The sequence below is a fragment of the Asterias rubens genome, chromosome 19 (assembly GCF_902459465.1).
Source record: "Asterias rubens chromosome 19, eAstRub1.3, whole genome shotgun sequence".
NCBI classification, from domain to species: Eukaryota; Metazoa; Echinodermata; class Asteroidea; order Forcipulatida; family Asteriidae; genus Asterias; species Asterias rubens.
Window position 1 is genome coordinate 1,365,149 of NC_047080.1, and position 21,466 is coordinate 1,386,614.

The following is a 21,466-nucleotide window of genomic DNA, read 5'->3' on the forward strand; positions in this document are numbered from 1 at the left end:
TGAAAAATAAAAATGCAGTTTCCAGAGATGTATTCAACGGTAAACATAAAACTTCGTCTACAGCTAAATTTATTATTTCTTCAAGTAATACTAACGAGTGGATAATTTTCATCAAGTCGAAAAAAGAGACTCCAAAGGTCAAAATCAGTTTTGTGATTAACTCATTTTCCAATAGAGTTGTTATGAAACTGGGGACAAATTGCAAGTCGCTAACCTTGTGTTAAAATTCTACCATATACATGTAATTGCACTTTCAATTAAAAAATTCGATAATGTTGCATTTCAAATTATAAGGTCGTGTGTTTTTATGTACAGAGAATTCTTGGTTCATTGCTGAATTTCTGTGGGGTTAGAGGCTTGTTATTTCCCCCCTTTTTCGTGAGGATTCCTTGTTGGAAATTGAGTGCATCACAAGAATTGACTTTGGAGACCCTCACAGCTCTTTCACACTAGTCAAATTCCCAGACAAATTTGGTTGACAAAACTCTCTGAAAGATAAATCAGTGAGCTTTCAGACTAAACCTGTTGTTCACCTCTTCTTTTTTATCAATTACCAACAATTTCCTATCCTAAACAATAAAATATAGCATAAAATATATATTATATATCATCAATAGAGCATTTGAATCTATATTCATTACAGACACATATCCATCAACTAGAAAACCTTATACATCTCATACAACTTTTCTTAAAAGGCACTGGACACTTTTGGTAATTTTCAAAGACCAGTATTCTCACTTGGTGTATCCCAACATATGCAACAAATCTGTGAAAATTTGGACTTAATTTGTCATCCAAGTTGCAAGAGAAAAATGAAAGAAAAACACCCTTGTTGCACAGATACCTAATAAAAGACTGCAGACCTGAGTTCTTATAATATTTGAGTGACAAATTACCTCTTCTCATAAAACTACGTTTTTTTAACGCTCCCCATTGCTCGTTACCAAGTAACTTTTTATGCCAACAATTATTTTGAGTAATTACCAATAACGTCCATGCCTTTAAAAATTTAACAGATATAAACAAGTCTTCCTCACCGATAAAAAACATTCCTAAAATCAGTTAAAATTTAAAAGAATTCAATTGCTTAGATTTGATTCTTCCTGAGTTAAAGTGTTGTCAATCCCTGAGTCATCTTTTCCTGCTTTTAGTGTGACCAGTAGTTCCTCCGCCATCAACGTGACTTTGTGGTTACTGCCGTACGCAATCCTCATGCTAGTCAAATCCTGCGAACGATGGAATTTTTTTTATAACACACCTTTTGCTGGTTCTGTATTCTGGTTGGCTGAAACACGGTCATGTGGGGTTCATTAATATAGTTTTGTGCATGAGATTTGCACCGTCGTGAAATAAGACATTGAACTTGCGTAATTGCAGGATATATTTTGACTGGTTAAAGTGCCCTCTCATGACATGAGCAGTGAACAGCAATTTAAAAACTCAATCTTTAAAACGGTCCTTTAATTGTTGAACTGCTTATTGTTGAATAACAACCGTACAGTAATAAAATCTTTAAAACTCTCCACACACAAAATTTTACAAGTTAGCCAGGTTCATTCTTCCTGCGAATGCAAATTCAAAGTTTGGTGACGCAATAATCGATACACATTGTTTTTCCTATTGCGGCACAAACAAACCGAGCTTTACATCAACAAAACCTGATAATGAAGTTCATCTTCATCTAAACTCAAAAAGTTAAACACCAACCTTTTCAAGGGTGTGAATTGCCTTCGAGCTGAGACCAAGCTGGGCCTGTAGCTGCCCAACACGCCATAGAGTGTAACACATATAGGCATCACAGTCATCTAGCTGTGTTCTGTCATGGGGAAAATCACAAAAAATATCAGTCAAACCTCAAGTTATTTCCACATATTTATTTAGAGGGAATGGGAAGTTGCAACCTGTCAAACTAATTGCGATTTGGATTTGAGATCCTGTTGGAACTTAATAACAAGTGGTTCAGGTATCAGGCATGTTTGGTCCTTGGAAAAAAATAGGGACATTTGATTGAGTGCAAAGGCTGACCTACATGTCTTAACACTACGTACGAAGGTGGACCCGAGAACCAAAGAGGTCCACATAGTGTAAGAACTTAAGACACTATGCAAACTTACACACATCCACAAAGTCTTTATCAGAGTTTTCACTACATTTTTTTATTTAATTTCTCACAACCTCCAAATATTGAGAAGAATTTAATTTATTTATTAAAATTACATCAAATATACAGTACAAGGGACATAAACAAGTTATATAAAATGACACATTCAAATAATTCAAGGAAGTAGGTTCAAATTCTTATACGAGTATCTTTGCACCATACTGTATAATGTTGTTATACAAACCTTAGAGCACAAACACTTCGCAGTCCGTACTTCAACGTCATCTCATGCTCAGCATCATGGAAAGTCCGCAAAGCCGCATTGAAGGCACCCTTATTCAAGTTGTAGACAGACATGTGGTGTGGCTGGTACACGGAATCAAGAAGTGACACAAGTGGACCGCATCCATCCAAGAAGAGCGCATCATGTGCAAGATACCAGTTAAGGAATGTAAAAAGGGGGAACTGGTTTGCATAGAAAAGATCTGTTGTACCATCAGTCTCTTAATAAAGACAAGAGAAGACAGGGCGAAACATTAAGAGCAGCCTCTCTATCATAGGCAGCACACCGTATCGATACTTTTTGTCACTGACCCTGCATCTTTTTCCTTCGGGTCTATACCGGGTTCGAAATTTACACTGAACCATACGCCCGTGGCCAGTGATTTTAGCCTAGGGCCAGTAAACTCTGGGCCAGATTTGGTCTTATGTTTTTTAACTGACTAAATACATCCTCACTCTGCAATTAGTTTGTTAACATCTTTCAATTGTGTAGCAAAGCATACTGAAAACCATAAGCCAAGTACAAACAGTTTACATAATACAATATGTTAAACTGTGTAAAAAATCTTTTCTCTTGCTCTGGTCTTGTGAAATAAATTATGCTCCAGTAACCCAGTGAAAGATTTAAAGACAGTGGACTGGACACTGTTGGTAATTGTCAAAAACCAGTCTTCTCACTTGGTGTATCTCAACATATGCATACAAAAACAAACCTGTGAAAATTTGAGCTCAATTGGTCGCCGAAGTTGCGAGATAACAATGAAAGCAAAAAACACCCGTCACACGAAGTTGTGTGCTTTTAGATGGTTGATTTCAAAACCTCAAATTTTAAATCTGACGGCTCAAAATCAAATTCAAGGAAAACTACTTCTTTCTCAAAAACTATGGCACTGAGCCAGAGGGAGCCGTTTCTCACAATATTTTATCTTATAACACCCCTTACAAGTGGTCTGCCTGCTCATTGGTTTAGAGCGCGTCACATGACATGTCTTAGTTTTGCTAGACGACGGCCATGTTTATGCTGATAATTGTTTTGAGTAATTACCAATAGTGTCCACTACCTTTAAGCTACAAGCCCTGTAGTCTTTCTCCCCCTTAATTCAAGCCACCAGTAACAAGAAAAGGATATTTCCATGGTTTGCATCCCAGAAGCTCTTCACTTTCTCCTCTGCTTCCTTGATCTTGTCTGGAAGATTACTTGTGCTTATATCAAAACCACATGCATCACATCCTTCAAAGTCCTCGTCTAAAAATTTGAAAAGGCGCGAGAGGGAGGAAAGAGCCAAAGCATGGAAGAGGAAGATAAAGGATTATGAGGAAAAGAGGTAAGAAAAGAAGATGAAAATGGAGGGGGAGAACAAAAGAAAAAGATAATGTATTAACAAAAATGTCCTTATTATATTGTAAAAATAAATAATAATGAAACACCAACACTTTGCCAGTGGTACAATTGGTTAAAGGACTGGAGTTTTATTTCATGGAGCTAAAAGCAGAAGACACTGCTGCGATGTTCTTCGCAGGTAACCATTCGCAATCAATGTACATTACATAGATTTTGGATGGTATCCTGTTTCTGAGCGGTTGTTTTGTACTGTTTGCTTGCTTGTTTGTTTGTTTGTTTGTTTGTGTTTTTTGGGGCAGGTTGATGTTGTTGTTGTTGTTAAGGTTTTGGGTTTTTTGGGTTTTTTTTTTTTTTGGGGGGGGAGGAGGTTGGGGGAGGAGGTTGGGGGAGGTGAAGGGGAGAGGCTTAGCAAAATGAAGTGCCAAAAATCTCTGTGGATACGGCCCCTGCACCATTCAGATGCCAGGTCCGACTTTTAGTAGATAAAGAGTTTTCTGAGGAAACTCTCCAAGATGTGTAATTGTTTTATAAATTTCTCTTTTTGGGAACAGGGGTATCATACTCATAACTATTCCTGGTTGACATGGTACCACAGTCCCCAGACAGTTCATCTGCGGACATTTTATAGCGTACATTAACCTATCCTGTTGCACAGAGTAAAAAAAGACAACAGACAAAACAAATGTGGAGGGAAAAACAAATCAAAACATATATTAATATACATATTCAAAAGGTCATGCATATTCAAAGAGCAGACTGTCAAAGAGCCATGCATATTCAACAGGTCATGCATTTAATACACCACGTACAGTATGTGAGTTAGACTAGTCCAATGTTACGACGGCTTCACATAGTTGGTAGATGCCAGCTCGCTTCAGGATTACAAATTATTTTCCTGCTACCCATGCAGGACTATTTTTAGTCTTGAGCCCGGTTCATACTTCCTGAGAATGTGAATGCCATACAAATGTTGATGTCACAATATTCGCAACAAATTATTCGCAGCAGTTGAACTGTGCTCAAACTTTTGCGAAACATTCACTGCGAAAACAGAGTTGTGACTTTCACACCAGATTTGCTTCACATTCGCAGAAAGTATGAACCGGGCTTAACACCATTTTATCTCTCTATTTCACAACTTGTTTGTTCATGAGGCTCAGTTTGGACACCCATATTTTTTTGTTAGTGCTCAAAATGGTTAATAATAACAAAAGCAACCTTAAACATCCAAGCATATCATATTTTTGTAGTTTTCCCCGGCCAGTTTGAGCAAAAATTAATTAAGTTCCATTACCACACGCTTTCCAATGTACGCATGTTTGACTACTTTGAATGGTTGACCAGCCTGTTGCTGCTAATTTTTGTATAGTTAAAAGATAATTGTAGTCTAATGAATTTGAATGATCTAATTTAACCAGTGAATGCTAAACTGTTAAAACTGAATTACTACCGCTAAATGTTGATGCGACAAAGCATTTATTTTTCCAACGAAATTTTAATGAGCCGGATGTTTTGAATTAATTTTCTGTTGAAATTGGCCGGGAGAACCTACAGCATAACATTTTTAAAATAAATAAAAATTGGAGTTGATGATTATACCTCTTTTGATCCCTGCGTGCATCGTTCGCAGTCGCATTCAAAGTCGTACCAATTCCTGAGAGTATTTTGACGAGCAGCGGCGGGTTTCATCAGATTCAGGTAGCTAATCACACACTATCAGGTTACCAAAGAAGTAAAAACATAAGCAGCAATTAAGTTGGATTTCAAGTTTTGCATAGTGTTAGTATAACAGGGATGTGATAGGCCGTCTTTGTAATTGCGACCTTTTTTATGTTTAATGGCCAGGGATATTGGAATTGAAGGCCTTCAGGCTACAGTTTATTTGTAAACTTTTTTAATTCCAGGCATATGTACCTGGCTTTTGTTTTGTTTTGATTTATGTTTGTATTTTGTATGTGTTTTATGCCGAGTAAATAATAATAATATATAAAAGTATAAAAACATTGCAATAGTAACACAAATAATACCAACCTCTTCTCCTGGGCTGATGGATTTCAAACTTCTGACCGACAATCGTACGCCGTCGAAAACAAATGTGCAGTTTGGTCGACAGTCGTGGTTAAACATTGCCAACCTGCAATGGAAAAAAATAAACAAGTCAAGTCCATGGTTGACGATGGATTAAGAAAGAATGGTGCCCAAATTTGCTTAAGAAAGGATTCCCTTCAAGGAAACAAAACATTTGAAAATGAGAAATTACTCATATATGAATCATGTGTCAGATTTCTAAGGGTTGGTGTCCAGTCGCGTTTACGGCTAGAGATGCGGTTGGTACCTGCTGTCACTTCGCTAACCATGTAATCAGCTAGATTCGAGGACGGATTTATCATTCATGGAAAATACCATATCAACTGTACGTGAACGTCCATCCAGGCAATTGTACAGTTACATCCAGATCCAGTTTTTGGCTGTTGTTTTAGCTGAAACTTTCACATGTGACTTTAATTGGATCTTTCTCTTTAATTTCGCCAATAAATCAGCATTATTACATTGACACACACCTATCTATGACCCTACTTTTAAAACACTAGTTACACATCACTAACCTTGTGAAAAGACCCTCACCAATTCCCTTCCATATCGTCTCGTCATAAATGGAGAATGTATTTGCATTCAGGAGTCTGAGGCAGCGGTAGACGCTCTCGGTGCTGATGTCAACGCCTTTAAGACCGGACAGGAAGACCAGTAGGATTTCCATGTCAGGACCCTGATCCGACGTTTCTTTCTCATGATCTTCTTCTTTTTCTAAAGAAACCAAGATAATCAAAATGTTGTGGAGTCCGTTTGACACTGCTCTAGAATTGCAAAGGTCGTTGGTTCGAATCCCAACCGAGTAATATGACTGATGTCTTTTGGACACCCTGTTTTAAATGGTATTTACATGTGAACATATTGTAAGTGAACAATTTGGACACTCAGTTTTTAAACTTCTGGACAGCAAATTATGACAACTTTTTATTTAAACCTGGCTAGCACCTTTTGAGGGTTAATGAAGTATGAAGGTTTCATATTCATATGAAATGAAAATGTAACACCTTTGTTATGAACGACAAACAAACACTGAAGTTACAACTTACTTTCATACAGACCCTCTGGTCTCAGTGGAAACCCCTGGGAGTTGAAAACTGAATTCTTTTTGGATCGCTTCTGCACAAGAGAGAGGGGACGAAAAATGGTAATTTATAAATTCAAATTTTCTAAATGAAAAGCCTTAATTTATAACAAATTATAGTCATCAGTTATAAAAACGTATTCTGTTGAGTATTACTGTCATAGTATACTTCAATCAATCAATCATTAAATGTAAAGACTAATTCAACAGTCGTTGCTCATAGCGTCGTACAGTAGGCTCTCCTGATGTTCTGAGGAAGATGATTCCACATCCTAGGTGCTGCGATAGAAACTGACGATCCCCAAACTGTGTTTAGTTCTTTGAATGTGAAAAATTGAAGTGTGGGAAAAGGAACGCAGATTTCTGACAGGTTCTTTGCTTGACAATAAGTCAATGAGACATAAAGGGGCCGAGGCATTGAGGCAGCGAAACACATGTAGGAGGATCATACTTGCCCATTCTGTCAAATAAGATTAATTGTCTTTAAATCTTGCTGCTTGTTCAAATAAAACAGTTTCCGTACATCAGGCATTGATTTAAGTTTCCTCTGGTATAAGGGGCACTTCTAAGAGGAAATTTTAGTTTTTTATTCAGATGTTGCAAAGGGCACCACAGCAGGAGCACAGGGCACCCCGGCAATCGCTGTTGGTGATGTGGGTTATTTTAAGTCCTGGTAATTATCTCTGATCTTGTGAAAAAAAAACCTTCTGGTCCAGTAAAAAACGAAATACAAGTCCTGCAGTCTTGTGAGCTTTTCTCAGAAATTTGAGCCCAGACAACCTTACTTACCAGTTGTTTCTGCAGACACATCAACAGTAGCCTTGTTCGCAACTGGACATCACATTCTGCACCTTTCAAGAATTTACACTCATACTGATGGTTAGCATAGTTGGAAGACTGTCAAAGAAAATCAAGTGAAAACATTTTAACAGTTACTCCTGAATTGATTTATTTAATATTTAATCATATATTTTCCTTGCTTTTCATAGTGGTTATAATTGTTATTTTTAAATAAAGAATTGTTGTAAATTCAGCCTTCAGTGGTGTGCTGCAACAACACTCGGACAATTTCTTTAAAACCATTTACTCGGTCAAGCACACTGTCCGACACCAGTGACTGAGAGATAGTAACAGTAACGTCCGACCATAGAGTACTGTCCTTACTCTATGGTCCGACAGCATTTGAACAAGTCAACTTAATATCTCACCTGACATTGTCGATCACAGTAAGACACATAGTTACAGCCACCACACTTCTTCAGTTTTTCTCTGCAAAAATAGAAAGTAAAGTTTATTGACTCGATCTCATCATTTTTTTCCGAAGCTACCTCCATGATTATACTATTAGGCCTACTATGAGTTAGAAACTGAGTGTTAAACACATGATTGTTAAAAAAAAACTTTGAAAGATTTTAAAAGTTCCACTGCCTTCAACAAATTCACCTGGATCTGGCCGTATTCTGAAAACTTTTCTGTGCCCACCTCAGCTATAGTCCTAGAAATATGAGGCTAGTTCCGCCATGGTCCGCTATCGTTTCCACGCCACGGAGACAAAACCTCGATAGGTATTATGTACAGCCTACAGGTTTTCTTAAAATTAGGTCTTCCTACTTCCTATATCCTTGGCCGACATTGTTATAAAGGGCCTTACTACGTAGGACTCGAGGAGTACCCGCAGCAGTGACGCGGCACAGTTTTTCTGAACATTTTGGAGATCTTTGAATTGATGCGAGTTTGGTTTATCGTTTTGATTTTTTCTGACCAGTCTGACCCCCCCCCCTCCCTCCCACCACTTTTGTTTAAGTTACTTAGTTCCATGACCATGGTTACACTTTACAATTACAGTTCACTAATTTTTGTTTTAAAGATGTTACAAAAAAAATTACGTCATTCACACCAACCAAAATAAGAAAAAGTGTGTGGTAACTGCAGTCATATCAAACGAGGACAGCATTTTATTTGAAAACATAGATTAAAAGTCATCAATCATCAAACATATGCCAGGCAGCCCGTCCCGTTTTGTTAAATCAACAAATGATCGACATTTTCTTGTCATGCAATTTTTCGATTTTTACCTTTTCTGAAAGCAGAAACTACACCGGTTCTTCCTTTCCTTGCCGTCCAAAACAAAAACGTACGGATCCTCCTGACACAGGATAGTTCCTGGTTCGATAATGGTTGTCGCCCGAACCCCTCTTCCTCTATTTTCTTGAAAGAAAATCTCCACTTTCTCGCAGTCCGCTTCTAATTCAGACGCCATTTTCTACACGAATCTCCACAACAGTGATTTCGCAATCACGTGTGAGCACGTGTACATTATCTGCCATTTGTATGCAATTACGCGCGAATCCAATAAGTAATAAGTAACCAACTTTACATCTGTGTGTTATTATGTGAAGTAAAGTTGGTTACTTATTACTATTAGATTATAAAGCGCCTATTACTTATTGGTGTACAACAAAAAGATCAAGAAAGTAGTGAAAACAGGCGCTATTGCTTTCCTATGTTTTAACTAATTTTTGTTGGTAACATAACACAGTAATTTCCACAGGTTATACGCCTCTCTTAATATTTATGCATGAGTATACGCCACAATGCCAACCAAAACGAGGCGCAGGCCACATTTTGGGCAAGAATTATTACATCATGCAAGAATACCTTTATTGTATTAAAAACATTTGTCATTTATATATGATTAAAACAATCAAATGGTCCAAAGGACCAAAGGTAAACATACCTTCAAACAAAAGTTTGTCACATCCTAGTTAATACAGATCAAAATTTCCATTTTGTTTTAAATATTGGATGGTTGGCTTTGTTGAGATGGATATTTAAAAACACTACTTCATATGGCTAAATAAAACTTAAAAGCAAAACATTGCTTGAGAAAATTGTGTAAAAAAATAAATTTGAACATATCATGTCACCAGCATAGATGGAATACTTGAATATAGGGTCATAGATTGGCAATTACTCTAAAAATTTATGACATAAAAAACTTACTTGGTGAGAATCACTGCACTGAGCTGTTGCTAGTACAAACTATTCTGAGAAAATTCCTTTTGAAGTAATATGGTTTTGATAATTTTTCATCAAAAATATTTGAAACATGCATGAATCATGATTTTTTGTTTGCGCTGGTGTACGTCCGTTGACAAATGCTGCAGCCAGAGATGAGGTTGGAACCCGATGTAAGCTTTAAAGTCTATGAAATGTTTTACGATGTAAACTACTTCTGCTATAAATATAAATTCACTCCAGATCTGCTTAAATTGTAACAAAATTTACATGATAAAATTATAATATTTCATTTCAACACATTCTAGCGTAATGTCACATACATTGCACCAGCTAGAGGGCATCTATTTATCAAATAATTTCTAAGGCCCTTATAAGCGGGCCCCAGTCCACAACCATAATTAATATAATGTATAATCCATCAGCTGTTGATTCCACCAAACTCTTCCTTACTTAGGATTAATCTTAGGACTTCGGACAAATCCCAGCCTTGCACTGTAACATGTACATAAACCTTTAGATTAATCCTAAGTTAGGACACGTTACTTGTCCTAACTCGAAATCCTAGCATTTCGTGAAATCAACTGCAGTAGGATTACAGAAACTTTAAACTTTGAACTAGCCCTCAAAGTTGCGCCTACACCATTTCTAAAAATCAAGGATAACCTCTGTACACAATAATATATAGAATTAAACCTGGCTTTGTACACACTAATAGACCTTGTGCGCATGTCGTCACCTGAGAAGGGAGCCCTCGGCAAGAGGTCATAAGAAGATTGCTCATTGGTCATTTCTAGGCCCATAATCAACATAGAAATAGAGAAAACTTTATTTTATTTATAACAACTGTCTTTAATTTGTCTTTAAAAGACCTAAAATTTATTTAAAATAATAAAAGAGGTGGTGTATTCCTTAACTTTGAGCAGGGCTCGACTCTCACACTGGACCACAACACCAGATCTCGGGTCCAGTGAACCAGACCTCTCAGCCATCCACAACATACCACAAATCACCACTTATCAATCAGAGAAGAGGTTTATCCCTGTGTTTTCTGACCATACTGGCTGCAGTAACTGTACACAGCAGGGGCCGATTTCACAAAGAGCTACGATTGATCTTAACTGCAAATCGATTGTATTTGCTAAATGTGATGTCACAATACGAATCACTATGGCGATACTGACGATGACTCATCCAACGATGAATCTTTAATAGTACTTAGTGAAATCGAGCCCCGGGGGTCGATTTCACAAAGATCTACGATTGATCTTCACTGCAAGTCAATCGTAGTTGCTATGAAAGTGTGATGTCACAATGCAAATCACAATGCGATATACTGACAACTCATCTAACGATTGAATCTTAGTGCTTTATGAAATCGAGCCCTGGTCTTATAAATGCCACACATAGCTTTGTATACAAAGTATAAGTGCTTCAGTACTATGTAAGAATTGCATATAATATTTTCACTTATATAATTATTATGGCAAACAGTTTATACAAAGTCTAACAAGTAAAACCATTTTTACTGTGCCCGAGTGAATATTTTCATTTTTGCCTAATTAATACTGCCATCGAAGGCCGTGGTTCCACTACAAATCTCTCCACTTCTTGAGTTTTTCTGCTGCTTTATCCAAAGTATGGTCTTCCTAAAATAATAAAAAGATTACACAAGAACTTTTAATTCCAATCAAGATCAGGTTTTTCTGTTCTCCCAATATCAATTTTAACACCCGAGGATCACACAAAATTCTCTGTAACTGGTCCAGCTGGCAAGCTCAGGACTACTTCTTTCTCAAAAACTAAATGTACGTTACTTCAGAGGGAGTCATTGTTGACAATGTTTTATACTATCAACATCTCTCCTTTGCTCGTTACCAAGTAGGTTTCTATGCTAACAATTATTTTGAATAATTACCAATAGTGTCCGTTTCCTTTAATATGAAGCTAAGGGCAACCCCTAATATGACCACGGGTCACCAGTGTTAATTTTTTCCAAAGGGAGGAAAACTAAAAAGTCCAAAGAAAAAAAACATGGCACAGGAGACAACTCTCCTCACACCTGGTTCCAGCCAGGAATTGAGCCAGGGCATACAAATGGAAGAATAGAAACCCAATAAGTAACTATATGTTACCTTAATGAAGCAGAAACGAATAAACTTCTCTCCGATTGACTTGTGAGCCTCAGAATAAAATGCACTGCATGGAATAGTCGCAACTCCCTAGAAATGTTTCAAAAAGGCAAACATTTTGCAAATGTAGAGACACGGTAAGGAGAGCCGGTCCTCTAATTAATAAAGGACGAGCATTCGCCAAAATACAATCAATATTAATAATAAATGAACAATGACAGCTAAGTAGAATATATCAAATAAACTTCTCCTGTACAGGTTTAATGGTAACCCATAGCAAACACAAAAAGTTTTACGACTACAGTATACATGTATACATTACATAACATTACACAGTGCACAGTGAAAGTTCACAAAAAGGTCAATCATTTGGCTTCCATGCTAAATACACGGACGGGCGGACTACACACGATCTATAAATAATCCGATCCAAACATGACCCTAAAAATCACAGTAATTCAGGTATAAATGAGGGATTAACATAAATCAATACTCACAAATATCGCTAAGAACTTATCCCTCCCAGATAAATGGGTTTTTGGAGCATGGCCAGAGCCATGCTCCCTATAAAAAATAAGATTACAGACCCAAATAAATTAGTTGCTCTTCCAAGTCGAAGCTATAGAAAAAGAGAGTGAATGTCATGTGACATCCCCAAAAGTAAACTTTATACAAGTCAAACAATGAGGGCGCACTTGGCGGATCCCTACACAAATGAAAATCGTGTGCTTATACAGACAAATTTGGAGTAAAACAAAAATCTTGAGCCTGAAGTTCTTACCACTTTCTTGGTCAAATAGCGCACAATCTTGTAATCTCTGCGCCCATCACCAGCATCCGACAAATCCATATCTGTAAAAAAAAAAAGTTCTGAACCTTCAGACTTTCCCTCCAAGTTTTCATGACTACTCTCTTTCTTCGAGAGAAACAACGCCTCCAAAAGACTATTTTCACAAAGTAAAAACTCACCAAGGTGCGAGACGTTAGCCAGCATGAAGTAGGCTCCCTGTGGGATGATGGGTGTCATCCCAATCTCTCTCAGCATAGCGGCCAGTTTATCTCTCTTCTCCTCCAGCTCCTTGGCGAGGCTGACCAGGTAGCATTCCGGTTTGTTGAGACGCGAGAGCTCCAGCTCTAAGCTGATGGCAAGGGCTTCCTGGGAAGGTAATCAACTGATACAGTAAGCCCAACTTGACGGCTCCAATAAAGTCCCATACCCCCCGCACAAGCCTGGCATCATACTCTCATCGAGTCCAGCCAATGCTAGAGTGAAAGTGAAATTGAAAGAGCAGGCTACTCGAAACAGTGAGCCATAACTGCTGTAAAACTTTATGCCAGCATCTCAAAATAATAATAAGATTGGAGTCTTAAGGATTTGGGTACTTTTTGTAACACAAAACACAATGTCCACAGATTTACATTAAACTTACACAGTTTGAAGATAATGATTGTAGAAAGCTTCTCTTAATGTATTACGCCATTGAACAAAAAAAAAACAAAGTTCAGGGCTTACACTGCAAGAATCTTGGAGGCAAATGCAAGTAAAATTTGAATGACTTACCTGGAGGGGTGTGGCTGCGTTAAAAGTGCAGTTCTGATGCACTGTTCTCAGGATGTCCATCAAGTGGGGAGGAGCAATCGTCCAACCAAGCTGCAAAAAAAAATAAACAAGCTTTTAGGTAGACAATAGACACTTAGTTTTATGTGGGTTTTGTTTTATTGCTTCAAATTAAAATTTCTCACTTAAAGCACTTTCGTTCATTACGGATGTTAAATTTTGTATAAATATTAAATTTGCATAGGGGTAATAAGTACATAAGGGATAAAGAACATAATTTGGTTTTACCCTCACACCGATGCGTGTAAGCGATGTGTACTCAGTACTATTCCAAGTTCTGTTAAAGAAATCACAGGCACATTACTCAGGTTGGACTCAAACCCACCCTAGAGCTGATGTCTTTCCAACTAGACCAGCGAGACTGCCCAGTAGCTAGAGGAAGTTCGAATCCTATATTTTTTTAGCAGTTGGTATTGCAACGATTTAAAGTGATGTTAGGTTTACATCGGTGATAAAGAGTATTATTTGAAATTGGAATTGATGGCCTTATATCACTGAGCTGTCAATTGTTCCTTTTTTTTTTACCTTGAAGCCAGTTACACTGAAGATCTTGCCAGCACTGCAAATGGTTAACGTCCTGTCCCACATGTCAGGTAGGGTGGCTAGACAAACAAACAAAGAAATCCGAATGAATTAATCAAGACATTTGAATCTGAAAAACGATTAAAGCCTGGTTCATACTTCCTGCCAATGCGAAGCGAATTTGACGTGAATTTGACGTCACAACTCCTTTTTTGCTCAATTAACCCATACACTAGAGCCAAGAGAAGGTCAAGTATCATTTGCTTATTCTCACCTATTTTGATGTTTTCATTCCAGAGTAAAGTCCTACCTTTAAATACAGTATAGAGGCAAGAGAAGGTCAGAGGTCATTTGTATAATCTCACCTATTCTGATGTGTTCATTTCCAGGGTAAATCATGTACTCGTACACCTCATCACTGACACACAGTACGTCATGTTTCTTGCATAGATTGGCAATCATCTCAAGTTCAGATCTCTTGAACACCTTCAAAATATTAATAAAAATAATCACAAGTTTGTACAGTATTTTCCCACAGGTGTTCCAAAGCGCTTTAACATTGTCTGAAAAGATGTTAAATGAGACTTGAATGAACTGATCGAAGATGAGTCACGGATGTGTAGAGGGAGCATGTTCCAGCAAGTTGGTGCAGCTACTGAATTTGCTTCATCACTATAGCGGGTGTTCATGTGTGGGCCATTGGAAATTTGAAGATGAGTATAAGTTTGCTCCATCACTATAGCGGGTGTTCATGTGTGGGCCATTGGAAACTTGAAGATGAGTATAAGTTTGCTCCATCACTATAGCGGGTGTTCATGTGTGGGCCATAGGAAACTTGAAGATGAGTATAAGTTTGCTCCATCACTATAGCGGGTGTTCATGTGTGGGCCATTGGAAACTTGAAGATGAGTTATCGATCAAAGGCTCATGTATAAGTAGGCAACTTTTGTGAGATAAGACTATTGATGTATTAGGGAGCGAGTGCCCCTCTCTCATCACTCCTGGGGAAACCGTTCTTTCTCTCGGTCCGGTCCTTCCCTATGGAACTCACTCCCCATCAAACTGAGAAAGGAGACTTCCTTCAACACATTCAAGAACAAACCCAAAAGCCATCTCTTCTAGCTGCTTCTCCTTCTGCTTATTTTATTTATTTTGTTCCTAGATGTAAGCTTGGTAAGGGTTCCTGCGCCAGGAGTGTCACAAGGCGCATTATAAGTTTCCTATATTATTTACCTTTCCCAGCGGGTTATTGGGCGTGTTGACAACAATTGCTTTTGTGTTCTCATTGAACATTCCAGCCAGCTCGTCAGGATCCAACACAAAATCACCGGCAGACTGAGGATTCTCATTTTTCTGCAGAAAAACAGAGATTACAATTTCAATTAAAGAGAAGGCGTATATTAAAGGTGTTTCTCTGGTGGTTCATAGCAAACACCCTCATTTCTACACATTTCTTTCTTTTAGCCTTTTAGAAGACTCTGCTACGGTCAAAACATGATGTCAATGACAATTTCTTTTGCATTCACACCATTTGTTTTAATGGTAGGCAGTTTGCAAAACTATTTCTACAGGTTTCCTCAGCCTTCTTAGCTTCAATGATCAAGTTCATTTTTTAGGCATTCTCGATTTCATTACCAGATATTCACAATCATTTTCAAGATTAAATTTGAAGAAATGTGTCTGATTTTATCAAACTTAAATCTTACCGGTTTTAAAGCTATATATCTTGGGGTTCCCTGTGCCATCATGACCATTGGTTCATAGCAGTCAAAGAACGGCTCAATAATTATCACCTAAAAAAAGCAAACGAGAAAAGGATGAATAAAATCATAATTATTAGCATAAACACTTACTTGGTAACGAGTAATGGGGAGCTGAACTGATAGTATAAAACATTGTGAGAAACAGCTCCCTTTTAATTTCGAGACCGAAATCAAGCATCTGAAAGCACACAACTTCATATGACAAGGGTGTTTTTCCTTTCATTATTATCTTGCAACTTCGACAACCAATAAAGCTCAAATTTACACAGGTTTGATGGGGAAATACAGCAAGTGAGAAGACTGGTCTTTGACAATTACCAATAGTGTCCAGTGTCTTTAATGGGGCTTAATTGGTCAAACTCTGTTTCACTTACCTCATCACCTGGGTTGATAAGACTCATGAAGGTATTAAAAAGTGACTGGTAAGCCCCCACGGTCACCAGGACATCACCCATGGGGTCGATATTTCTGCTCATGTGTTTCCCGTAGAGGGCCGCTATGGCATTCACAAGACGAATGTGGCCCTAGAAGGTCAAACAAACAACAACAATCTCTTTACAGACCACATGAGTTTTGTTTGAATAAAACAGGACCTTAAAAAATGCTGGCCATTTCAGGCAGAAGATACTACGGAAGTGTCATGGTTGAGCGGTTAAGAGCACAGAATTCAAACTCTGGTGTTTCTGATCAGCAGAACATGGGGTTGAATCCCTCAGTTGTGACACTCGTGTCATTAAGCAAGACACTTAACCATTGCTGCGTCCTTCGGATGGGACGTAAAACCGTTGGTCCCATGTGTTGTGTAACACATGTAAAAGAACACAGTGCACTTATCGCAAAGAGAAGGGGTTCACCCCGGTGTTCCTGGCTGTGGCTGCTGTATGCGCCGTATAGCACCTTGTAAACCCTCATAAGGTGCTACATAATTGTGTCTCAGAATTCATCACTGCAATAACATTTCTTTCTGAAAGTTTGTATATACTCAGCACCTTGAATACCTTGTTTGGTAGATACGTGCTCTATATAAGACTTTGATATTATTGTTGAATACATTCTGAAAATAACGTAGAAACTTGGTTGGTAATCCTGATTTTATCAAGGAAGAAATATCATGCTAAGCAAATTTTTGTGTTTTGCAGGTCTTTGAAATTTGGGCCCTGGTGGCCATATAGGCACTAAATGTTGAAGTGTCTAAACACAACACCCTGAGGTACTCACAAAGCCTCTGGTGTACTGGAAGTGAAGAGGGTTAGAGCTGTTGGCCACATCGACTAAAGCTTTGCGTATATGCTCCGGCGCTGCAGAATCTGGGAAACCCTAAAAACAGGGGGGCCAAATCACAAAAAGCATAATTTATAAAAGGTTGTATAAGTAGAATTTGAAATTGTGCGATGTGGTAGTACAAGCAGGCGAGGTTTGCGGTGACACTCTGTGTAGAGTCTCTTTTGAGAAGTGGTGGTTCTGAGAAGAACTACTGGCTTGACAACTCAACGTTTTTGATTTGTATGCTCTGATCATCTTCAGAAGAATGCTGGACTCTGTTTCGGTATGCTGTTTAAGTACTGCCAAAGAGATCAACCGGCAGTCAGGCTAAACTCAATGGCGGGAACTTGGATGGGATAAGCTTGGATTAGCTTGAAAGGGAAGATAAAAGGGAAGAAATCTCACCTGTCCGAGATTGGTTGCTTTCGTCTCCGAGCACAACTTGCTAAATTCCGTCCTGTTCATAAAAGTAAAACTTAAAATAACTTTTGCAGATTGAAAATTTGAAACATGACGTTGTTGGATTTTAACAACTAATGGGTCTTCTTATATTCCAATAGTCAAAATTTAATGTCAAATTCAAGGTTGTTTTTGATTGAAAGTCAAAAATGAACCAATATATTCCAAAGAAAACTAGGACAGACCCATTTTACTCAGAACGATGTCATAGGATGTTTGGGATGTTGACAGATATTATCAAATACATTGGCAATTTACATAATTTAATGCGAGGATAAGATACCTGTACTTTTATTCAAATGATCTGACCCAACAAACGACAAAGAAATCTCTGTTGCAAATTGGGTACATCACAAAATTGAATTTGACACTTCAATTATTTGCAACATCAGAGTTTTATACCAGGGCCCAATTTCATGGTACTGCTTTACCATAAGCAAAGAACCGACCCAACAAACGACAAAGTTTTAATAGTGGATAAAAACTTACCATACACTCTCCTTTTTTTGGCCTTGAAGTCTCTTGGCTGGTCCATGAGACGTCATATTGGACTGCAACAAAATAAACATGAATATTGTTTATCTTAACACTACAGCCAATAATAGTTTTAAAAGGCCCAGTGGTCAAATGCACGGGAATCAAGTTTAGTTCTGATGGTTGAATCATTAGATTGTGGGTTTGAATCCGGTCACGTCACTTGTGTGCTCGAGCAAGCCACTAAACCATTATTGCTTCTCTGTGGAAATAGCACAGCACAGTTACCATATTTGGAATCGTATTAACACAATACACTTTTCAAACTGCAATAAGTCAACAGATACAATGTCACTGGATGAGACAGCACCAACATTTATTATCATAAAAGTATGCTTAGAATTTTCCAGCTTTGAAGAAGTTTTGAAGAAGAGGTATGTCTCTCACCTCCTTTGAAAAGCAACGAAGCTGCTGCCGACGATGACAATTTTGACAGGCGAGAACAGTTGAACTTGCAGCTCTTCTGGCGTTGAGGTCACTTAACAATGGTCGTAATCTACACATTAACCCTTGTGTGGACACTAGAGGGATATAATAACAATGCAAATAATTACTTAACTTGGCTTGATAACCGATTGTATGAAAAAAATTCCTTTTCTTTCATTTCTTTTTAGTTTGCTTTGGTCTCAATTGAATATTAAATCATGGATCTTTATTTTTTTAGCAAACTAAAATGACACAAGAGTCAAGACCAAGTTTAAACCAGAGAGTTTAACAAAAATCCTGTTTTGAGTATCTACTCTTCTCACTCATCTTTTTATTAGTCGATATATAAAAAAATGTAATGATGATGATCACAGCCTACAAACACAGGAATGATTTGACTTTGGTACAAGTCAGCCTATCTTCTTCTGTTATAGCTTTCTTTTAATTTGATCATCTGTGTTTATTACAGTCACCATGATGATAAGACCAATGATAAGAGAAAGCCATAACAGCCTAACAAGGTGGGCTTGTAGGAAGGAGTTGACTTGGGTACAAATTAACCTTGGTCGGTCCATTGTCGGTCCAAGTAGGAATTGAACCATCTTTGGTAAGACTGCGAGTTAGTCTAGTTGCTATGATCATAAGGAAAAGTTTCTGTATCACGCCACCACTTTTTCATTAGATATGACATAATAAAGTATCTATGAGACATCCCTTTTTGTAAAAGAAATTAGCTAAAAAATGGTGGCAGAATATGAAAAGTTATCTGACCGATCATAAACCCTCCATCCTCCCGACGATCGAGGATGGAGGGATCAATCATCGCAACCATCAATCATCGTTCAATCATCGTTATCCAGGGTAAAATATTGAACTGGGGTCTGACATGACTTGGTTGCGTGTTGTCGGTACGTGAAATGACAGTTGCGATAATAATCCTCCTACCGACAGTCAAGGAGGGTCACGTTATCTCAACCAATGAAATGAGTGAACCAAATTCCAGCAGCGAAACACAGGATGCATTTTAGACCCTGTAACTAACTGGGACACTCTGTACTCTACTTCTTGAAATGATGACTTTGATGCAAAAGCCCAGTTTACTGACTGCGAATGAGAATAATGTGACACGAAGTCACAAATTGGCAACAAATAAACCACAACAAATTTTCAAACTGTGTTGAACTCCTGCGAATCATTCACTGCGAAAAACAGCCATGTGATGCAAAAATTTGCCTTCGCATTCGCAGGAAGTGTGAACTTGGCTAAACTCTGTTAGTGTTACACCACGGAGAAATGAGTCAGCAGGAGTCCTTTCTCTATGGTAACACTTATAAAACGTGAAGTGGAAACAATGATGGATAACTTTCCGTATGGGGCCACCATTTTTTCACTAATTTTTACAAAAAGGGATAGCTAGGGCCTACTCATTAAGATAAATTAGATACTACATATTTAACGAAAAAGTTGAATGAAAAAGTGGTGGCGCCATGCAGAACTTTTCCTGGCCGGATGTAAATTATAATACGATCATCGAAGTAGAATTTTAAAAGGATAACTTTCCGTATGGCGCCACCACTTTTTCACTAATTTTTACAAAAAGGGACATATCAATCAGGTAAATTAGATACTATATTATTTTATTTCGAATGAAAAAGTGGTGGCGCCATACGGAAACTTTTCCTTTTAAAACTTAGATAGAAAAATACAGGGCTCTAGTTCTGAGTTCATCACTGATGAGTGGTTCTTAAATAGTAAAAATGCTATGTACACTACGGAGTACGGTGTAAATATAATCACTTTGAGACTGAGTAGACTTACGTTAAAGATGCGTTTGACTCTCACAAATCAAACTCAAAGAAAAACTAATTGCTATTGCTAACTGAGCATGCTAACAAAGAAGTCGTTTGAACAAAATCAAAACAAAAGTGCACACACTTTTAAAGGAAAACTGTTTTTTGTTGCTGGTGATCACGAACTTGTCATGCTTGTTGAAGGCCGAGTGAATGATTTTTTTTAACGCAACGCCTCTTTGTAACTGTAAGTCTTTATCTTGCAGCAGGGCAAAGTTCGTTCAGCAACCATTTGTCGACTAGGCCCTGTGATAATATGGCAGGATGGAAGGAATGAATTCGCAAAACAATTACATTAATAAGTTCTTTTCGCAGTTTTTCTTGTTGTGGTTTTCCGTGTGAGTTTCTCCCTGACCTCTCTATAAAAAAAAAAAACAGACCGGCAAGATGAAGGGCGCCCTCTGCCGTCATCTTAACTTAGGAGACCGATTTGTTCATTCAAATTCAAACACGTGGACGCCTGCCGTCAGCAAAACCACTAATTAGCACTCAAAATATTGCATTTACCCCCCCCCCCCAATCCTTTCTTGTTACTTTTTGTTTAGCTAACCCTCATCTTTTTAATGTCCACTTACCTGCAGTAGTATCAGTCAGTCTTTCTGCAGTATAGAGCAAGTTCGATCGAGGGACTAAAGTTGACTATTGTCGACCATTGGGCGATTTTGCCTGGTACCCAGGATGTACATCATGCATATTCATGGAACGTTGACTTGTGGTTGACAAAATGGTCGCTGATCGAACTTGCTCGTGATTGTTGAGGGCCCATTGGCTTAAGCATTGCTTGACAATTTCACTAACCCTAGGGGTGGTCGTTAAACTGTAGGTAATTTGTTTTATTTAATCATTGACTCTTATATAATGAGGCAACTAGTTACAGTTTATGGGCTCCTTCAACCATACAAAAGGGGCAACAGAAACTCTATGCTACAAACTGTTGAAAAAGGCCTTATTAAAAAATATCCAAATGCAATTTTACAGTAG

General features: G+C 38.0%; 2 protein-coding genes across 4 annotated transcripts; both read right to left on the reverse strand.

Annotated features, from left to right (window-relative positions):
- Positions 1 to 768: 768 nt before the first annotated feature.
- On the reverse strand, positions 769 to 10,427 carry LOC117303301 (N-lysine methyltransferase SMYD2-B-like). Its single transcript, XM_033787468.1, has 12 exons — positions 8,976 to 10,427; positions 8,109 to 8,169; positions 7,690 to 7,797; positions 6,866 to 6,935; positions 6,335 to 6,533; positions 5,760 to 5,862; positions 5,328 to 5,441; positions 4,192 to 4,372; positions 3,516 to 3,632; positions 2,349 to 2,532; positions 1,711 to 1,819; positions 769 to 1,229 (listed from the first exon to the last, which is right to left on the reverse strand). Exons 1-12 carry the CDS (start codon positions 9,158 to 9,160, stop codon positions 1,083 to 1,085), a joined length of 1,578 nt encoding a protein of 525 aa, XP_033643359.1. The 5' UTR covers positions 9,161 to 10,427; the 3' UTR covers positions 769 to 1,082.
- Positions 10,426 to 20,860, reverse strand: LOC117302977 (kynurenine--oxoglutarate transaminase 3-like). Of its 3 annotated transcripts, none has more exons than XM_033786986.1 (15): positions 20,780 to 20,860; positions 18,597 to 18,730; positions 18,165 to 18,226; positions 17,622 to 17,673; positions 17,172 to 17,270; positions 16,328 to 16,477; positions 15,897 to 15,983; positions 15,424 to 15,543; positions 14,556 to 14,676; positions 14,194 to 14,270; positions 13,612 to 13,701; positions 13,020 to 13,206; positions 12,832 to 12,902; positions 12,054 to 12,140; positions 10,426 to 11,567 (listed from the first exon to the last, which is right to left on the reverse strand). In XM_033786986.1, the coding sequence occupies exons 2-15, from the start codon at positions 18,711 to 18,713 to the stop codon at positions 11,511 to 11,513; spliced, it is 1,377 nt and encodes a 458-aa protein (XP_033642877.1). In that variant the 5' UTR covers positions 18,714 to 18,730; positions 20,780 to 20,860; the 3' UTR covers positions 10,426 to 11,510. The 3 variants fall into 3 exon arrangements, with proteins under 3 accessions (XP_033642877.1, XP_033642875.1, XP_033642876.1); XM_033786984.1 differs by having other exon boundaries at positions 20,571 to 20,832; XM_033786985.1 differs by having other exon boundaries at positions 20,454 to 20,832.
- Between the last annotated feature and the right edge of the window lie 606 nt (positions 20,861 to 21,466).

Bases quoted from the DNA above. Each gene is read 5' to 3' on its own strand.
- LOC117303301 (XM_033787468.1), bottom strand. From the start codon at position 9,160: ATGGCGTCTGAATTAGAAGCGGACTGCGAGAAAGTGGAGATTTTCTTT. The intron at 7,798-8,108 runs GTGAGATATTAA...TTTCTTTGACAG, and splicing joins ACTGTGATCGACAATGTCAG to TCTTCCAACTATGCTAACCA. The intron at 4,373-5,327 runs GTATAATCATCA...TCTGTGCAACAG, and splicing joins GCACGCAGGGATCAAAAGAG to GATAGGTTAATGTACGCTAT.
- LOC117302977 (XM_033786984.1), bottom strand. The intron at 17,271-17,621 runs GTGAGATTTCTT...CCCTGTTTTTAG, and splicing joins AAGCAACCAATCTCGGACAG to GGTTTCCCAGATTCTGCAGC. The intron at 13,702-14,193 runs GTAAAAAAAAAA...TTTTTTTTGCAG, and splicing joins TCAGTGTAACTGGCTTCAAG to CTTGGTTGGACGATTGCTCC.